Source organism: Rasamsonia emersonii, assembly GCF_000968595.1.
Source record: "Rasamsonia emersonii CBS 393.64 chromosome Unknown ctg1118621760005, whole genome shotgun sequence".
Classification (NCBI taxonomy): Eukaryota; Fungi; Ascomycota; class Eurotiomycetes; order Eurotiales; family Trichocomaceae; genus Rasamsonia; species Rasamsonia emersonii.
The window spans coordinates 1-18,360 of record NW_013563282.1 but is presented as its reverse complement, the minus strand read 5'-3'; the positions used below and the strand labels follow the sequence as shown (position 1 = coordinate 18,360).

At 49.1% G+C, this 18,360-nt stretch overlaps 8 protein-coding genes across 8 annotated transcripts; 3 read left to right on the top strand and 5 right to left on the bottom strand.

The window, feature by feature from the left end:
* Nucleotides 1–724: 724 nt before the first annotated feature.
* T310_1875 (Ubiquitin-protein ligase (Asi3)) lies at nucleotides 725–4,042 on the bottom strand (the record flags this gene model as incomplete). Its single annotated transcript, XM_013475221.1, has 4 exons — nucleotides 725–774; nucleotides 874–1,018; nucleotides 1,142–3,535; nucleotides 3,587–4,042. 4 exons carry the CDS (start codon nucleotides 4,040–4,042, stop codon nucleotides 725–727), a joined length of 3,045 nt encoding a protein of 1,014 aa, XP_013330675.1.
* Nucleotides 4,043–4,893: 851 nt separating this feature from the next.
* On the bottom strand, nucleotides 4,894–5,774 carry T310_1874 (uncharacterized protein; the record flags this gene model as incomplete). The annotated part of the gene is made up of 2 exons (XM_013475220.1): nucleotides 4,894–5,459; nucleotides 5,531–5,774. The coding sequence occupies 2 exons, from the start codon at nucleotides 5,772–5,774 to the stop codon at nucleotides 4,894–4,896; spliced, it is 810 nt and encodes a 269-aa protein (XP_013330674.1).
* Nucleotides 5,775–6,457: 683 nt separating this feature from the next.
* On the top strand, nucleotides 6,458–7,902 carry T310_1873 (uncharacterized protein; the record flags this gene model as incomplete). Its single annotated transcript, XM_013475219.1, has 2 exons — nucleotides 6,458–7,456; nucleotides 7,513–7,902. 2 exons carry the CDS (start codon nucleotides 6,458–6,460, stop codon nucleotides 7,900–7,902), a joined length of 1,389 nt encoding a protein of 462 aa, XP_013330673.1.
* A 678-nt stretch (nucleotides 7,903–8,580) lies between these two features.
* Nucleotides 8,581–11,785, top strand: T310_1872 (uncharacterized protein; the record flags this gene model as incomplete). Its single annotated transcript, XM_013475218.1, has 2 exons — nucleotides 8,581–9,231; nucleotides 9,299–11,785. The coding sequence occupies 2 exons, from the start codon at nucleotides 8,581–8,583 to the stop codon at nucleotides 11,783–11,785; spliced, it is 3,138 nt and encodes a 1,045-aa protein (XP_013330672.1).
* Nucleotides 11,786–12,037: 252 nt separating this feature from the next.
* Nucleotides 12,038–13,419, bottom strand: T310_1871 (endoglucanase; the record flags this gene model as incomplete). Its single annotated transcript, XM_013475217.1, has 3 exons — nucleotides 12,038–12,244; nucleotides 12,323–13,161; nucleotides 13,224–13,419. The coding sequence occupies 3 exons, from the start codon at nucleotides 13,417–13,419 to the stop codon at nucleotides 12,038–12,040; spliced, it is 1,242 nt and encodes a 413-aa protein (XP_013330671.1).
* A 1,257-nt stretch (nucleotides 13,420–14,676) lies between these two features.
* On the bottom strand, nucleotides 14,677–15,277 carry T310_1870 (Chaperonin; the record flags this gene model as incomplete). The annotated part of the gene is made up of 4 exons (XM_013475216.1): nucleotides 14,677–14,701; nucleotides 14,760–14,818; nucleotides 14,918–15,139; nucleotides 15,275–15,277. The coding sequence occupies 4 exons, from the start codon at nucleotides 15,275–15,277 to the stop codon at nucleotides 14,677–14,679; spliced, it is 309 nt and encodes a 102-aa protein (XP_013330670.1).
* Nucleotides 15,278–15,944: 667 nt separating this feature from the next.
* On the bottom strand, nucleotides 15,945–17,088 carry T310_1869 (uncharacterized protein; the record flags this gene model as incomplete). Its single annotated transcript, XM_013475215.1, has 3 exons — nucleotides 15,945–16,776; nucleotides 16,837–16,886; nucleotides 16,945–17,088. The coding sequence occupies 3 exons, from the start codon at nucleotides 17,086–17,088 to the stop codon at nucleotides 15,945–15,947; spliced, it is 1,026 nt and encodes a 341-aa protein (XP_013330669.1).
* Nucleotides 17,089–17,874: 786 nt separating this feature from the next.
* T310_1868 (uncharacterized protein) lies at nucleotides 17,875–18,360 on the top strand (the record flags this gene model as incomplete). The annotated part of the gene is made up of 2 exons (XM_013475214.1): nucleotides 17,875–18,119; nucleotides 18,182–18,360. Coding segments are annotated over 2 exons (424 nt in total), but the record flags the coding sequence as incomplete, so codon positions are not given.

Here is an 18,360-nt window from a genome sequence, read left to right as displayed (position 1 = left end):
ACTGAGAAGGGATGCAGCTGAACCAAGAGCAACTCCACAAGAAGAATGAGGAACTCATTGCCATGTACCGAGAGAAGTGCAAGAAGCATACGCAAATGACGAATCTCTATAACCTGTTGAAGAGTCGCGCCATGAGGTCTCAGATGCAGACCGCGGCATCAAATTCAGTCTCTCGCACCTTGAATTCCCTCCCAGGGACTCGAAACGCGGACATGATTTCTATGAACCACGGGAGACCAGTACAACAGTCACGCCAGATGCCGTCTTCTTCTCGTCACTTCAGTCCTTATCAAGATCAGCATGGCATCGAGCAACTGCACAGACACCAGAGAAGTGCCAGCGGGAGTTCCAGAGGTGGTGGTGGATTGGCCAATACGGCAGCAATGCCACCTCCAAAACGACAATTTAATACTAGTAAGCCGTTCCTTTCTCTGTTTAAAAGGAAGGGGAAGGGGGGGGGGGGGAAAAGTAATGCTATAATGGCAAATACATGCTGATAAAATATTAGCCATGCGGCCCAATCCAACATCTCAACACCGAACACGTCTCCCAGCGCCACCGCGGGCAGTCATACGAGAAGGGCGAGAGCAGTTTGAAAAGGAGAATATAGGCCTTTTCAGGGATTACAGCCTGAATCCGGGCTAGTTTCTAGTCCACCTGTTGCAGAGATTCTTGGAACTAAGGCTAGAACCTGCTGAGGTGATTGATATTGGGAATCTCTGAATCATTCGTAGTCGACTCTGATGATGGACGTTGATTTGAGCAGGACGCGACCTAAATATCACATAGTTCCGTCTCTACTAAAAGAAGAAGAACATTGTACAAGTTCTGCGGAATATTGCAGACGTTGAATCATAATCTACGCTAACATACCTAGTTTTGATAATACAGGAGCAGTCTCTATAAGACAGTCAAGGGTGTAAAACCGGAAATGGAGAATGACAAGGAGGAGAAGGAGCAGAAGAAAGAGATATGATGCCCAAAGATATCTTCCCCCACCAAATACATAACCATCAGCCTATATGACATGTATTGAAAATGAAGATGAAACACATCGCTATGGTACCCACAACCGTACGAACCCGGCCACCTCCTGACGACACGTAACACAGCTGCCGAAATTATTCATCGCCAGACTCACCCGGCAGTCTTCACATACGCAGAGACAGCGGCAGGGCCAGGTGATGATGGACCGTGGGTTGGTCTGGCAGATGACGCATTGCGGCCCGTCGGGTCCGAGACCTGAGGCCCCGGATTGCCACGACGTTGGTTCGCGGCTGCGAGAAGTCGAACTTTCCAGTCGTCGAGAGAGGATCAGGTTCTCCAGTATCTCCGCTTCTTCCTCCGGGGCGGGTCGGCGTTTCTCACCGTTATTGTTAGGCTGGGAGTTATCCTGACTGGGGAATCGTGGAGGCATCAAAACTCGTGCTCGTTCCCTCTCGACCTCCCTCTGATAGCGGCTGCGTGTCATGATCCGACCATCCTTCTCAGCGGCCAAGTGAGCTGCAAGTATACGCGCTTCATTCTTGGTTTCCCGGTCACGAGGGTCGAGGAGTCGGGCAAGAGAAGTCGTGTCCAGGAGTGACTCCTGCACAGGCGAGCTTTCACGTGAGAAGCGCCTAGGAAATGGGTTCTGTTGCGTAGGTGTGCGGCGGCCGTCTGAGTCGTCGTAATCCTCCCATTCTGAATCGTTTGTCGTGGTTGAGATCACGCTGGTGGTGTCTTCGAGGTCACTCTCAGAAGGAACATAATCGGCGCTCTCGTCCTGGTCTCCCCACGAACCCCCAGCCTTCCACCAGTTGTAGAGCTTAGTGTCCAGACGACTCTCGTCTGCCTCGTCCCAGTGAGACTTGTTCAGCGATTCTCTCTTTCGCATCTCCTTCTCCACGTCAAACTCGTTATCTTCGGGTAATTCCAGCTCACCCTCATCCGTCAAAATCCAGAAGTCCAAGGACGCCGGTTGTTCTTTGGTCCTTGGCTTTGTAGCTTTTCTACCAGCTCCGATAAGTTTGCTCAGCCACCGGGGTCGAGCAGTGATGCCCACTCGGTCCAGGAGCTTGCTCAGGCCGAGGGCAAACCATCTCAGAAGCAAGAAAAATATGCCTTTGAAGAATGAAAATCCGTGATAACATCTAGTGGCCCCTTGGAATGCCCCAACGCCACCAAGACCAGATTGAGAGTGGATTGGACGAGAAGAATTGCTCGGTTTCTCGAGTTTCTTTTCGCGACCATATCCAGACTCCCACTCATCTGATCGCTGCGGAATATCGAAACTAAAGGTGTCGCCGGCTTCGAATTGCGCATTAACAGACTCAGCCCACAGTCTTCCACGGGAGGGTTCTCTTCTCCGTGATGCTTCAATTTCTGCCAGTCGATCTTCCTCCAACCAGGTCATCCGTCGTGCAACCACGCTTCTTCCTTCATTCAAGAAAACCGCTTCGCTAGCGGCAGTCAAAGCCGCGTAGCCCACTCTCAGAAGCATTGTATAGAAGTCTTCATGTCTATTGAGACGAACATTTCGGATCTGGTTCGCACCCTGCATGTTTCCGTGCGCCAAGGCAAATCGCTCCCGCCACGAAGATGGTCGGGGCAGATCGGGAGGAAGAGCAAAGGCCGTGATGAGTACTGCAATTCCATATATGCAAAGACAAATGAGGATGCCGAGTAAGATCAATAGATGAGGGACGAAGCCCACAATGCAAACTGTTGGAAACTTCAAAACCCCCGTGTCATTGCCCAAGGACGAACTATCCACGAAGCCCCATACCATAGCGGCCATGAAGCAAAGTCCCCAGATAGTGGTATTTAGGAGACGATATCGGCTTTGTTTGCCAAATACATCCAGAACATTTGATGCCAGGCTGTTGCAGCAGGAGATAAGAACAATGAGAAGGAGCTCAGGTGTGACATTCATCCTCTCGAGGACTTGTGCACGAGTGAGCAGATGGACTGGAGATGACGAGCCGCCCTCTGATGTCAACTGTAATTCTTCCTTGGTGGAACTTGATTTCGGCAAACCAAATAGCCCTAGACCGATAGACTGGCTTATCATCGTTTCTGCCTCTGCAAACGCGAGAGAATGTTCAAAAATTGACATTCCAGCTTCCGTCACAACGGTCCTGCCTTGTAGCGCACAGGAAAGCGTCTCAACAAAGTGGCTCAAACACAAACACATGAACACTGGCCACAATAGGGTAAAGGAGCCGTAAGGAATTTCAGAGCTATCACTTGGTCGCGCCATATGGACCGCGCTACATGACTGTTCGTCGGTCTCCCAAGGTAGCAGGGTCGAACTTAGCGCGTAGAGGAACCCCCCGTTTCCAGCATAGTCAAGGCTCATACGTTTCCCAGGACGGCCATAACGAATGGTTGAGTAGTCAGGAGAGGTCTGACAACGCATCGCTCGAAGTACGCTCAAGATTTGAGACGCGAAGAGGACGATCGGAATGATGCGGAGAGCAAGGCGCTTGTCCCACCTAAGACTGAGGTGTCGTCTCGTCGATGCGTAGATGGTCACACGGTTCAGCACCAAAGCCTACAAGAGGTTAGAGAGATTCCACATATAAGGAATACAGGAAAAACATACTACAGAGAAGCAGGCCAGAGACCATCGACTCGTCATGTAACTGAAGAACCCACTGAATCTTCTCATGGTTTGAAACACGTCTGCGAAGCTCAGTGTTCCTTCACCTAAACCAGCTTCTGCCACACCTTCAGCACCATTATTCGCGGCAGTGGCAGCCGCAGCCGCCAAAGCATCACCATCACGCCCTGCTCGCATATTGCCTAACCATCCGTCAACCACCACATTATCTAGACCGACCAATCGTGCGAGATTCCGAGGTAAAGTGACGAAGGTGAAGGCCTCTACTTGATGAACTGCCTGGAGAGGAAGCTTCAGTAGGGCCCGAGGCGACAATGACAGGAGGGACTGGTTGGTTGCGAGGGTGGCGGACGAGTTCAGATGTTGAACGGAGGCTGATGGCGCCGCCGCCGCAATTGCAGTGCTCGACATCATCCCGGTGGGTGGGCCGTCTGCCATCGCGTTCGTTCGAGGGCGTAGTTGAAAGGGAAATCGAGGAGCGGTAGGACTTCTTTCACATTCGCGTGTTATCTTCAATGCCCTAGTGATTAAGAGCCATCCATCGGGACCACAAGGGCAGTATCAAGAAGACTCAGGGCCAGACACCTCGTCGGGTGTCCTCCCTCGGTCATCTCTTGCCCGGAGAAAGCCGCAAGGTTCAGCTGGACTGTTTGTCCCAGCTGTGTCGCAAGAAGAAAAGGCGGCAGTGAGGGCTGGACGCCTTCTTCTATTGCAGAGGAAATGGCAGTCGATACGAATTAATAGGAGAAGGCCGTCCGGTCGATATCCGTGTTGGCCCGACCGTTACGACTGCCAAGCCGCCGGAAACCCCACGCGTCACTCGGAGCACGAGACACCCCGGCCTGACCAATCAGAGCCCACAGCCAGCCTTCGTGATCTACATAACTGCGATCTCGACCAGAAATTGGGAATTTATGCCCAGTGCAAGCCAGTCTTGACATGCTGGCTCATTATAATTCCTTTTCCTTTTTTTTTATTCTTTTGTTGTTTCTCTTTACTGAAGCAGTGCTACAGTGCCTGTTATACGCAAATTGGACCTGTTTATAGCGAACGATGAAAGGAAATGAACTTTGTCACACGCTACCTAAGTCATTTACCTATGCGTATGTACTTATTCTGCCAATTTTCATTCTTGATTCTTCCATAATAACCATTAGTTATCACATGCATATAGTACTCCATACATACATGTTTGTGGATCCAAATCAGGAGACTAGACTGCTGAGAAGACGTTTGAAAAAGACTCTAAGGGAGAATCTGGGCCTGTTCATCCCTATTAATCTCCCAGATCATATTTGATGGTCGGCAGGCATTTCGACAGGAGATGTATTTTTGTCTCTCCGAACATCAGACGATGATAGTGTAGACGCCACGGGCCATTGAGGCCCCATGCTCATTCCCTTCGGCTCGTGAACAGGCGGAGTAAACATATAAGGGACTGCACTCGCTGGAGGAGGGGCGTTGTCATCTTTTCGTCCATAATGTCGAAATAAGAAAAACCCTGCAAGACAGCCAGCAATGACAGCCAGAGAGATCCCAACCCCAATTCCCGCTTTCGCGCTTGTGCTCAACCCCGAGGATGTGGCTGCGACTGTTGGGCTGGAAGTTGCCCTCGTAGTGGTCGCCGTAGAAGAAGTGGTATTAGTCAGCAATATGGAAGTGGAAGTTGTAGATGGGACGCTAGTCCCTGATGTCGTAGTCGAGGGTTCTGAATCTAGGCCCGCTGCTTTTGTGAGATTAAAATAATGGCTCACGGCTGAGGGTTCTGTTTGTCCGCTGATAAAAATTTCGAAAAAGACGTTCGACTCGGAGAGATTTTTGGACGTTCCAATAGTCCATTCATAGGACGTGAGGCCTGCGACATTTTCTAATAGACACCATTCTTAGCATCATGGATGCTAGAAGAGCAATGACTCGAGAACTCACGAAAAATGTATTCAAAGGTGTCGTTTGGTCTCTGCTGGTACATCACCAAGGAAATGAAATCAGACGTTTGTGATTTCCATTCTATTTTCAAAATATATCCCAGGACAAAAACCGGGTCGTCCGTATAGACACTGTTGGGGCCTGCAGGAGGAGGGCTGACAAAGGTGATCGGGCTCTGGGCACCACCAACCGCTACAAAAACAGAGAGAGCGAATAAGAGGAAATTTATAGCAGAGGAAGCCATGACGAACTCAAGAATGCTTTATGGTGGACAACATTCATGATGACATTCAGGTTACCAATGTCTTGAAGAAGATAGATACTGGGTCTTTCAAAGGACTTCGCTATGGTTACCCAGTTGTGACTAACTTAGGCATTAATCTCCAAGCGATGTACATGGTACACCCCACGACATACTGCGTAGTATTCTCAGGGGTGAAATATCCCTATGTATGGTAATTTCAACAACTTTTCAGGCTTCTCTGCATTATTAATCGTTGTCCTTGTATACGGAACACCGCTATTACCATTCACGGTTGGTGTGGGTTGGTGCTACTTGCGGCGCAGCTACCAATTAGAGACAAATGATCTATCACCGGGGCCCCCAACACAATTGTTTCCTGCGCCAAAAGTTAGATTATTGTATTAGGCATGACTCGTGTTGGTGGCACAGTCACTTGTCTGGTGCTGTTGGCGCCCGTTAGCCGCCGTGACACAGCGAGGTCGCGGCCAGCGCTTTCTGGCCCCCATTGGGAGACACGAAGAAAGGTACCAATGACACCATGACAGCTATCGAGCCCTAACGAGGTCTATTTTTGTTTTGAGGATTTTATGCCTTGAGATCCCTCAAGGAAAACGGAGTCCTGCAAAAATGTCTTGCTTTCTCGCTTTGGTGGATCTCCTGGAACAACACATTGGAATTTCCTAATGAATGTTGTACTCTTGCGCGCGCCAAATCAGCGCTTTCTATTCAGCACAGGCCTATGCTTCCTTTTCCTATTCCTTGTGGCGTTTCTGTATGCCCCTGCAGGTCTCAGATCAAATCTGTTGCCAAAACAACCTGCCTTGAACAATACAGTGCTGCCGTTGAAGTCAGATCGTCACTGCGCTGCCATCGCGGATTCTCCAGATGTCGTCGTTGTCGTGAAAACAGGGGCAAATGTCATTTATGATAGGCTCCCCACTCAGCTCTTGACGGCCTTGAAATGCTGCAAAGACATTCTCATATTCTCTGATCTGGAGCAAGAACTTGGTCCGTACCATGTCTATGATGTGCTCCAGGATGTCAGCGACACCGTGAAACAGTCAAGCCCGGACTTCCACTACTATCGGACCTTGCAAGAATACCAGCGCAACGGCCTGGATATCCGATCCCTGAGAACCACCGCCGGAGATGCAGCCTGGAATCTGGACAAATACAAGTTCATCCACATGTTGGAAAAGTCGTGGCAACTGAGACCAGGCCATGACTGGTACGTGTTTGTCGAGGCTGACACCTACCTGGTCTGGTCGAATTTGTTGCTCTGGTTGAAGCGTCTCGATCCATCGGAACCCCTCTATCTCGGATCGCCAACATATGCCAATTTCGAAGCATTTGCACATGGAGGAAGTGGCATTATCCTGTCCGGCGCCGCGATATCCAAAGTCCTCGATAACGACCCGGACTTGGCGGCTCGTTATGATGTGTTGATGATGCATGAACATTTTGGTGATTATGTGCTCATGAGGGCTCTCAAGGAAAAGGGCATCGAACTCAGCATGCGCTGGCCCATGCTCCAAGCAGAAAGGCCGTCGACCATCCCCTTCGGACCAGGGCCTGACAATGGGGTTCGACATTGGTGCCAGCCTATTATCACCATGCATGGTGTCACCCCAGGCGAAGTGGATGCTATTTGGCAATTTGAGCAGCAACGGCTCGATGTGACGGTATGTACCAATTACTCTATCAAATTGGCCGTATTGACTGAATAAATGTGATACAGAAACCCCTTCTCATGTACGAACTTTACGACTACTTTGTGGACCGCAATCTTACTACCGAGCGAGATGACTGGTATAACCTCTCGGACGATGCCATGTATCGAGCGCCTGGGGTAAAGGGCGATCGACAAAAACCCCAAGAAGAGATGTCGGCTCTTGAAAAGCAAGCCTATCGGTCATTTGAGGACTGTGGCAGAGCTTGTGAAGAGCATCCTCGATGCTATCAGTTCGTGTATCACGACCAAGAATGCGGTTTCTCCTTCTCTTACCGGCTAGGAAGAAGGCGACTGCCGGAAAATGGGTCGGACAAGAGGTACAAATCCGGATGGCATCTCGACAAAATTGCGCGCGATCAGGAGGCCAACTTCTGTCGTTCTCCGCAATGGCTGTAACGGCAGAGAAGGGAATAAACAGCCTTTTATGACTTTCCGTGAGCATCCTTTTACTTAATGCAAAGGCATGACTGTTCATGATGATCCAACAATGTCACTACAAAGAGTGTCTTTTGTTTATGAGCTTTATTTCTAGTACGATATTCCCTGGAATGTATCATGTGTCTCATTATTTATCTACAAGGGCTAGTCCCTGAAGTTCCCAGCAATAGGTGATAATTCTGCATAGCTTTTAAGCGACTGCTCTTCATTCAACTGGCAAGTTCTCACAGACGGGAATTGAGCACAGCAGGGTCAAGATGCATAAGCCATTAACTGGCAAATTTCCGCAGCTAATTGTTCATCATCCATCCTCCATCTTCGCATCATCTGGTCTTGCTGTTGCCTTTATACCCCGAGTGTTTGTATAGCCTATGATCCAAAATCCTTGCATTTTCTCCTGGTAAAGAGTAAGCTGTGTTCTAAAATAGAATAATTGAAACCCTAATGCTACTCAATCTATATATGAACAGATATCTCTCCATCTGAATCGTTAATCTCAAGTCTGCTGAATCTGTTTCTGGCGTTGGTTTCTCGTCGCCGAATCAAGGCTAGTCCCCTGTCGTTGACACCTGACCATGATGTCGAGACAGGGAAACAGTTTTTCCTCGAAGGACAAGAAGAGCTATTTGACGAAAAATGGACAGTCCTCACGGGACATCTCTCCTAGAATACGCCAGGTTCCACGGAATTGCCATTGATCATCAGGCAGTTGATCCCATCGATCTTGCTACTCCATTACCTGAAGTCGAAGGCGTTAATCATGACTTCTCAGATCCCCAAGACGCACCAATTCTGGACTTCTCTGCCTCACTGAATTCAATTGAGAATAAACTGCGAAAAGAGAAGCTTGAAGTGGGAAAAAATGCCGCGATTTTTCTATCGTCTGTTCTGGCAGAGATCGCGTCTGGTGGTGGTGGTATCACCGACGCTGAATGGGACGCGTCTCTTTCAAAGTATCGCCGTGTCAACGATCTGAAGCTTGAATCTCCTCTCTTAACAGCAGAATGCGTAAATGAAATAGCTAATTTCGGCAAACGGCCTTCTCTCGATACAATCTTGTCAGATCCCCTCCCCCTTGAGAAAGAGCAGACTGAGAATGATGAGGGACTTTCTTTTCCTGATTACTTCTTGGAACTACCGGACGAAATCTGGGCTGAAGTGAAGTCTGAGAAGCTGGACTGCTCCAAGGACACCCTCCGATTGCTGCATGAAGTGCGATTGCTTGATGAGAAGACTTTCGCTAGGGAGACAATAGAATTGTTCAACAGGGCAGTGGATTTGAGCGAGGTAAGGAATCAAGGGCTATTATTATTATTTCCATTTGTTGCGTCTAGCTAATCTTGCATTCGATTAGAATCGCCCTCCAAGACCAATATCTCCCCTTTATCTCGAACCAGAAACCCAGTTTACGACGTCTGTTCGTTCCTCACCGGCTGCTTCTCTTTCACAGACGTCGAACATCGAGTTTCCTTGTACAGATCTAGACAAAACTGAGGCAGAAGGACGATCAACAGGGACAATTGAGTCTTCAGGATCCATATCTAATTTTGATAGACACAATTGCACAAGGAATAGTGACCCTTCTCTGGAGAAATTGGATGAATTTTCCAGCGTCCCTTCTGCCAACGGGAGATCACAATCAGGGTGTCAGGATGAGCAAAGGAAAACTTCACGCACGAATACCCCGTCTTTCTCGTCCGAAACTGCATGGGAAAACAATAATAATACACGGGCCTCGGGAGACTCAGAGAAGCATGCAGAGATTGACGTCAACACTTCCCCAGAGACAGTTCCGTCAACTACTGCTGCGCTGCAAGTTGATAACACTCCTTCTGAACTTGTATCAGTTGCAATGCAAGCTGTGGAAACTATCTCAAAAAGAAGGTCCTTAAGTCTTGTTGGGCAGGAAACCAGCGAAGGCGTACCGTCTCTATCACCAGAATTCAATATATCCACATCAACAAAGGAGGGTTATCCTAGTGTTAGCCCGTATTTTGTACGCGATATGCAGTACCACAATTCAACCGGTACAATTTGTCTTTCGGGGACAGACACGAACCACGACCCATCTTTGGAGTCTCTCCAATCGGGCATGAAAGCTGTCAACACGAACGAAGCTAGCCAGAATAACGATTGCGTGGAATCACTTGCGAATGATCTCATGACAGCTCCTACGATTGGCAATTCTCCGTTGCCATTAACGGAGCAGGAATTACATGGACGACAGTCGGACGACATGGAATCCCTCGATCCGGGCAGGTCTGTTGAAGAGCCAAGCCCTAAGAGACTAGGTCTAGTCCATAGAAACTCTGTCGTCAACCCCCTGGAAGAAGATAGAGAAACTCATCAAGGAAGCCAAAAGAAAGACGCCAACAAAGAAATAACTGTCAGAGAATCCGGAGAAGGGTCGGATTCCCAGCAGATCAGAGGTAGATTCTGTAACATGGGGAAGTCCAACTTCATGTTTTCATCAGCAATGTCGACTCTGGGCACTCTGTCCACATTCATGGAGACCAGAGGAAGAGAAACGAAGAGAAGGAAAATTGAAAGCAGCCCCTACTTTGACAAACCGCCGTCTGATAGTGTGGCGACAGAGAGTTCTACCATCCAAGGACAGGTTCATGAAACTCACGATAATGAAAAGATACCAACAGATCCTGATCCTGATCCTGATTATAATTACTTGACACCTCTGGTACCCCAAAATGAGCATCAATTCAAGACACCTCTGCTGCTCATTGTATCTGCTGTGCTCTTACAGTCCGATCGCCATCTTGTGCGGAGGCTTGAAAATTTATCGCCAGCTCCGAAACTCATATTTAGAGATTATACGAGCTTTTCGAATCGTGGTGTCAGATCAAAAGAAATAATAACTGAAGAAGAGGAACACGAAGCGGATATCATCGTCTCACCGCAAACTGGAATCATATTGACCACGTCCCAAGAAACAACGCAGGTATACCTTCCGGGTCACAAGAAGAAAGCTTCGTCCTCCTCAAAAGCAGATAACTCGACTAGTTTCGACTCCCCTCTTCGAGAGCGAATTGCCCGTGTTGCCATGCGATACGAACTGATCTACGTCCTCATTCGTTTGCCTGTACTGGAGACCAGGAAAGGTCCTGCCACGGGCGTTGACAGGACAAGTCCAGATTCAAAGTCACAGTCACGGCCAGAGCCTATTGCAACCGATCCTAAAACCCTCTCTTCAATCCGATCTTTGACAGCCTTTTGCGCCTTGCTTGGCCAGTTTTCAACCGTGATTCCGCTCTTGGTGCCAGCGTCTGAGGCAGAGCTCGTGGATTGGATCTGCTCTATCGCGCAGAAACACACGCTCAGCACTGCAGGGGTATTTCCTCCAGCAGAAGAGTCTTCTTCGGGAGTGATCTCATCAATCAGCAGCGACCATTCCAAGGAAGAATCCCTCCCATCATCCTTCTCCCGCTTCTCCTACCTCGACGAAGAAACCCAATGGGAGCTCTTCCTCCGTCGAGCCGGGTTCAATCCGTTCGCTGCGCAGACGGTGCTGGGGATAGTGAAGACAATTTACCAGAGGGATAATAAACAAGACACAGGGCCCACTGACTCCAGCATATTCCCAGATATTCCAACCACCACCAACGCTTCCACCGTTAGAGAGTCGATGCCCGGTCAAGCTCCAGCTGGACTATCACTATTCATCGAACTCTACCCCTCAGAGCGAGAACATCTGTTCGGAAAGATTGTTGGAGAAAGAGTCCTGCGCCGTGTGGAAAGGTGTATTGTTCAAGACTGGCAATTGGACTGGGCGCTGGATCTGGATGTAGATATTGATATGGACATGGATATGGATCTGAATAGCTAGGTTATGTAGATTAGATTGAGCTCGTAGAAGCAAGCCCTTCAAGAAGCAAGTTTTTATCATCTGCAGTTTCTAGCGATTCAAATCGTGTCTATCATCATTCGTTCATTCGTCCATCTCATCACTTCACTTCATTTCATTGCAGGTTCAATTCAAACCGGAAACCATCATAATCCATCCAGAGGCACATAATAATAACCCTGACCAAAATTCGAGCCGTAGCCAAATCAATCCAGAGACAAAAAATGCGATGAATCAGTTAAAGATCTTCAACTCCCCCCTCAACGACGGCCACGACGGAGTCATGTCCTCTCCCTGGTGAGAAGGCCCCGTCCAAGTCCCGTTCTCGCACCCATTAGAGATCTCTCGACATTTGGCCTGCCAGATCGGACAGAGGTTGTACCCCGTGGGTTGGGTCTTGTTCCAGCAGTCATCAGATTGGGCCCAGCAGTTGTTCGATGACTGTTTGTACGCAGGTGTCAGCTTGGTCACATTTCTTTTCCTTTTTTTAATGGAGTAAGGTAAAAGGAAGAGACTTACAGCCCAGCAGCTGTCTTGGTCCGTGTACGAAGGCACCTCAAAACCGCACCAGTTGCCATTGACGAAGATGCATCCTTCTGGTTTAAGTCCTTCCGTCTGGACGAGAGTGTCTCGTTTTTCGATCTCCTCCGCAATAACAACTCCACATGAGCCGACATTCTGTTGTGAACTTGACGCGCTGGTAGTTGGTAACGGAGTTACCACCTGCGTAACGGTAGCAGGAGCAGTAGAAGAAACAGCAGTCACACTCGCTGCCGAGGGAGCGGTTGCTGATGAGCTAGCCCCCGAGCCAGCTCTGTAAACAGTCGGACCAACCATCGGATACGGCAGGGACAGCGGCTTTTCCCAGATATTGTAGGTCAATCCCGGCATGGACAGGTTGTAGGTACCCTCGTCGATGCGAACAGTAGACGGCTTCGCGGTCCCATTCGACTGGATGAAGAGCTGCGCACAGCCGACAAAGAACTGCGGATTGGGCGGATTCGAGCTCGCCGCGTGAAGCGCCAGAAGCTCTGTTCGCGCGAGATAGTACCCTCCCTCAATGTCCTCCGGGATCTGAACGGAGATGTGTCCATTGTTCTCGATCATCTTCGTCGTGCCCCATGTGTCTGACGTCTCGTCGTAGACGGACTCCCCAATCTTAAACCATCCGTCTCCTGCGGCGTTGTTGCTGGCAATGGCGGAATCGACCTTCTTCAAGTACACCGCAGCGGGGCCCTTGTGTGAGGGATCGAGAGGTGCAGAGCTCACGTTGTCGGGATGTTCGCGGAACTCGAAGGTCAGGATCGACGAGGCCTTGGCTGGACAGACTCTTGCGACGCCGATTTCTCCATCGATTCCTTTTGCTTGTCAGTTTCGATGTTTAAAGAACAAAAGTAGGGAACGGTGCTCTTTTCCCTACCACAAGCAACGTCCTTGCTACTGACAGGACTGACGAAGAAATTGGACGTAGAACCGTTCTTGTTCATGCGAATGCAAACACCATCGCCCTGATTGACGCCATCGACAAAAAGAGTGGTCATGACAGTGTGGGCGTGTGATGTTGCCAGAAGACTGAGAATCCAAACAGCCAAGGTAGCGGACTTGAATCCAAACATCTTGCTTTTCTTGCAGAAAGACGCAATCAACAAATTCCAAAACGAATGCAGCAAATAAGACGAGAAAAGAATGACAGACAGCTAATATGAAGATGCTCCAATGTAGAAAGAGAACTAAACACGAGCCAGGTGCTGCAAACTAATAGGATCAAGGCCTAGCGAAGGACTGGACCATCAAGGCCGTAAGAAAGACTTAGGTCTCGTAAGGCTCAAAGAGTGAATATGACACAGAAACAATAACATTCAAGGAGAGTATTGTCGTGAATGCAGGTAATACATATAGTGAATGTTACTAAGACCAGGCAAAAGGCGACAATAAATACATTCACATTCTAGGCACCTATTCAATGGCTCTCAACACACAACAGAATGCCAAGAGGTTGCATTTTGCTTTTGTTTAATCTTAACTGTAAGAAGAGGTCAAACTGGGACTGGAACTACCTGTAGCGCTGTACGGATTATAGCACACAGATTTAACTATAGCAGAGGTAGTAGTCAGCATTTTAAGTTTCCAACTTCAGCAAGGAGTTAGTTTCAAGTTTCAGGTTGCAAACTCAGCCAAGTCAATTGAAGCGATGAACCCTGTTTATTCCTTATTACAGGCGTGCTTGCAGCCCTGCAGTAAATCGGTTTCATTCGCTGCGACAGTCCTGCAATTTGGCGCCGAACAGCGGCAAGGCCGCCGCAGTCCTGGACCTTGATAGGCACGCGCATCGTTCACCAGTTTTCTTGGCAGATCAGGATCATGATCACTCCATCCTCATGGCAGGGTGGTAGTATGCAGCAGAACAAGCGCCAGGGTCGAACACTTGAAACGATAACAAGAGCCAATCAACCATGGAAAGTTCTGTTGAGAGGAGATTCATATGTCTGGGATTGCTCTCAGCTACCCAGACTGAGCGCTGAAGGCGCATCAATCTTCTGACTAGATAGGTAGATATAGAAATACATCGATGGAAGAATAATGAATATGCAAAATCGCTATAAAGACGACATAGAAAAGACGTAGACGCATGAGACGTGTGTTCAAGAAGGCAACGTTCCGCGCATAGACCAAGAACTTGATCCCAAAATCTTTGGAAAAAAGATTCCCGGCGAACTCCTTTATTTAAAATTTTATGCTTTTCCTTCCCCTTTCTATTACTGCATGGCGACGGCGCTCGTGATATTACATGGTATAGTACAGTGCGGTCCGGTCGACGGTTCCCGAACGCGACGGAAGGAGTCATATAGGAAGTGAAGGCGAAGGAAGATCATTTACTCGTTGATCTTGGCTAGGATCCTATTCAAATCAGTCAGAACAGACGCTCAAAGGGATGCAGACAGTTCGCTGGACATACTCAGAATCCCGGAACAAGGTGTACTCCTCCTCGCCAACCTTGACGGGGGTGCCACCAAACTGCAAAACATCAGAATAGTCAGCATCATTTCTCGCATGGGTTACACCTCAGTCACCCAGTATAACCCAATTCCACAACCGCGACAGCAGGCAACGCACCTGAGGAATCAACACCTTGTCGCCAGGAGCCACGTTCATGGGGATCTTGTTGCCATTCTTGTCCAGAGCACCAGGTCCAACAGCGAGGACCTTGGCCTGGTTGATTTCCTTCACGCTGCTCTCAGGGAGGAAGATACCGGAGGCGGTCTTGGTCTCCGGCTTGATGCGCTGGACCAGGACACGGTCCAGGAGAGGAGCAAGGTTCTTGATGTTGCGAAGGGCCTAGATAGAGCACGTCCATGTTAGATTGAGCTCCAAGACGGAAGCAAGTAAAGCAAACTGAGCAGCATTGTCACGCGGCAACAAGGAGCTGGAGCTTCAATTGCCGCCGAACCGGACGGAGCTGGTATGACATACCATTGCGACAATGGAGGAACTGAAATGGGATGCAGGAGCTGCAGGGAAGGATGTCCGGAATAGCAAAAATAAGGTGCTTGAGTCTCACTCGGAGAATCGTTGCAACTGGGAAGAAAGCTGAAGCAAAGAAACAAGCAACCTGGAAGAAGATCTGGACTGCTCTGTTTTCCGGGGAGCGAGAAATTTCCAGAATGCCAAGACCGCGATGTCCGGCGGTCACGGGAGGAAAAGCCGAGGGCTATCCGAAGCGGTTAGACCAAAACACGACAGTGTCAGTACGGAGTAGATAGAGGATTCATCGGAAGCTGTGGATTGATAAATTGATCTTCCTGGTGAATGGGCTTTGATATTGCCAAAAGTGAACGACTTCGACTTCATGGCTATTTGCTGTCTCGTCAAATCTAGGATTTAGTAAACAATACCTCCATCTATATTCAACCTCCTCGTCTAATTATTGTGATCTGACATTCATCTGGGTGCAATTGCAAAAAAAAAATTAAGACTACGATAGTCGAGAAATCCTACTTGGCTAGAGTGAACGCCTTATGACAGATTCATTTGACTGCAATATTGCACGAACGCCAGCATCCATGTTATCCAAACCCCATCCGAAAGCCGCCTGTCTGAAACGAAATGAAACGAATCACATGTAACAGTTGTGTTTTTGAATTCACCATCGTCTCCCTCCTCCGCCCCGGCCTCGGCCAGCGCCAAATCCTCCCTGTTGATTGTAACCACCACTAAAGCCCATTGATTGCTGGTTGCCCCCCTGTCCTCCAAATCCCTGTCCTTGCGGCTGTCCGGAGAAACCAGGTTGGCCTTGCTGTTGACCGCCAGCGCCAGGCTGCGCGCCTCCCATCATGGCCTGAGCATGCTGCATGAATGACATGGGATCCATTGACGATGGATCCAATCCCTGAGCCATCATGCTCGTCAGCATTCCCTGCATCATCTCAGGAGACATGTCCGGCATGCCCGGCAATCCCGGAAGACCTCCAGGCGCTGGGCCGGGCCCTGACGTAGGAGCTCCAGGCGGCGCGCCAGGAAGGCCTGGAAGACCACCCATGTTGAGGAAAGCTTGCATATCCTCCAACTGCTTTTTCTGGTCGTTCACCTCCTTCCGTAGTTCCTGTTGCTTCAGACAGTAGCTTGCCCACGTAAACTCGTCGAAGCCATAATTGAAATAATCGGATAGGTCTGTGCCGGGTCGTCTCCACGGCTTGTCATCCTCCGTTGGGAAATCTGAGTCGAGATCGGTGGACAATAACGGTTTGCCCGTAGCGTGGTGGACAGGATTCGCATTGACATCTATTGTCGATGCGTGTACCGGAGGATAGGCGGACCCTGGTTTTGATGGCGCGGCAGGTTTTGCTGTAGCAACAGCAGGCGAAGCTTCGGCTTTGGGAGCAGTGGAAGGTGTAGAGGGCTTCGCGGCAGCGGCCGAATCTACTGAAGCCGACCGCTGAGGCTCGTTGCGCAGGGTAGCATGGCGAGGATGCGCACTTGTCCGTAGTCAGGTCTTTGTTCCCTATGCAGCTGATTCAAGGAGATGCTTCACTTACACCTCGGGCGCAGCGTCTGCAGGAGCTTCAGTGATAATGTTGAAGTCATCCTGCGGTCAATTAAGTAATGTGATCGTGAAAAAGATGGTGGGAGACTTCAACACAAACCTCGTCGTCCTCAACCTCCTCTTCTACAAACTCCTCCTCAGCTGGGTTCTCAGTGGGCGCGTCTGGCTGTCCGTTGCCATTCTGCGTCTGAGCAGTGGGCAGTGAGTCACCGGGCTCATAGAGATCATCGTCTTCTTCCTCCATATTGAATGAAAGCCGGCGGCATTCAATTGAGAGAACAGTGGGGTTGGTGTTTATGCGGCGTGATGCTGGTTCCCTAGTTTGGCTGCGGGAGCTTGAGCTTTAAGAGCCCCAGAATTTAGCGTGGAGGTGCCACCAACTGGCCAGTAACTGCGCACCGCGCTCACAGGAATCCGATCGCAGACGTCACTGAGATTTGTTTTTATTCTTTTGCCAGCACAATGTCTACATTAAAGTGTTTTTTTTTTTAAAAAAAAAATTCACCTTCTTATGTTTTTTACATCGTTTTTGTCATGGTCGTCTTGGTTCACTTTTTCAGCAATCCTTGATGGGATAATAAATGCCAAATGAAAATAACAACCCTTCTGATGTCAATAACATCGTGGTTTGCAGTCATAAAATAAATAATTATGTTAGAAAAAAGGAAAACAAAGGAGAGAGTTGTTTCCTTTGCACAGCAGGCTTTTTGAAATTTATTTATTTATTTAGTTACTGCGGGTACAGAGTAGTGAAGCATAAAGAAAAGCCCACTCCCACATTACAAACATTCTAAGATAGACATATAATGCCAGAAACTATCTCAGACAGATTAATGTGATAATAATCTGCTCAGATATTTTGTTTATCATGTCTACAAAACGCTGTGTTACCACCGCCATAATCAGAGCTGTCACGTGCCTGACTCGGCGGATAAACTGTTAGCGTCATTTCGAGCTCGCAGATGCGATCGACGCATCCAAGTCTGCCTGTCTGTGTAGAAAGCAACGCAGAAGGCGTCTGTCTGAAACCATGCCTCCTCCGCAAGAGCAGCAGAGTGGCACGTCGGCTCCGCGATCTTTCACCAACCAAACCCTCTCGGCAGAGGATTTGCTGAAGTCGCAAACCGTCGGTCTGGTCAACCTTGATGAATTTCGCAAACGGAAAGCAGAGGTCCTAGAGCAGAAGGAGCGCGAGGCGCAAGACAGGACTTTAGGGCGATTCACAACCGGTAATTCAAGAAGCGTGACACCCTCAACAGGCGATGTGACTGACGGGTGCGTCAAAGGTTTCTTTCCGTCATTGCCAGCCAAGGCCTCTGCTAATGGACCAAGTACAGTGCGCTGACGCCCGGGAGCAATTCCTCGGAACGACCACCCAAGAAGAAGAAGCCGCTTGCTAAGAGCAAGCTCTCGTTTAGAGATGAGGAGGAGGGCAATGATACTGGCGAGGATTCCGCTGCAACGACCCAGGAAGCCCGTGAATCACGTTCTGCATCCAAGACGCCTGGGGAAGACA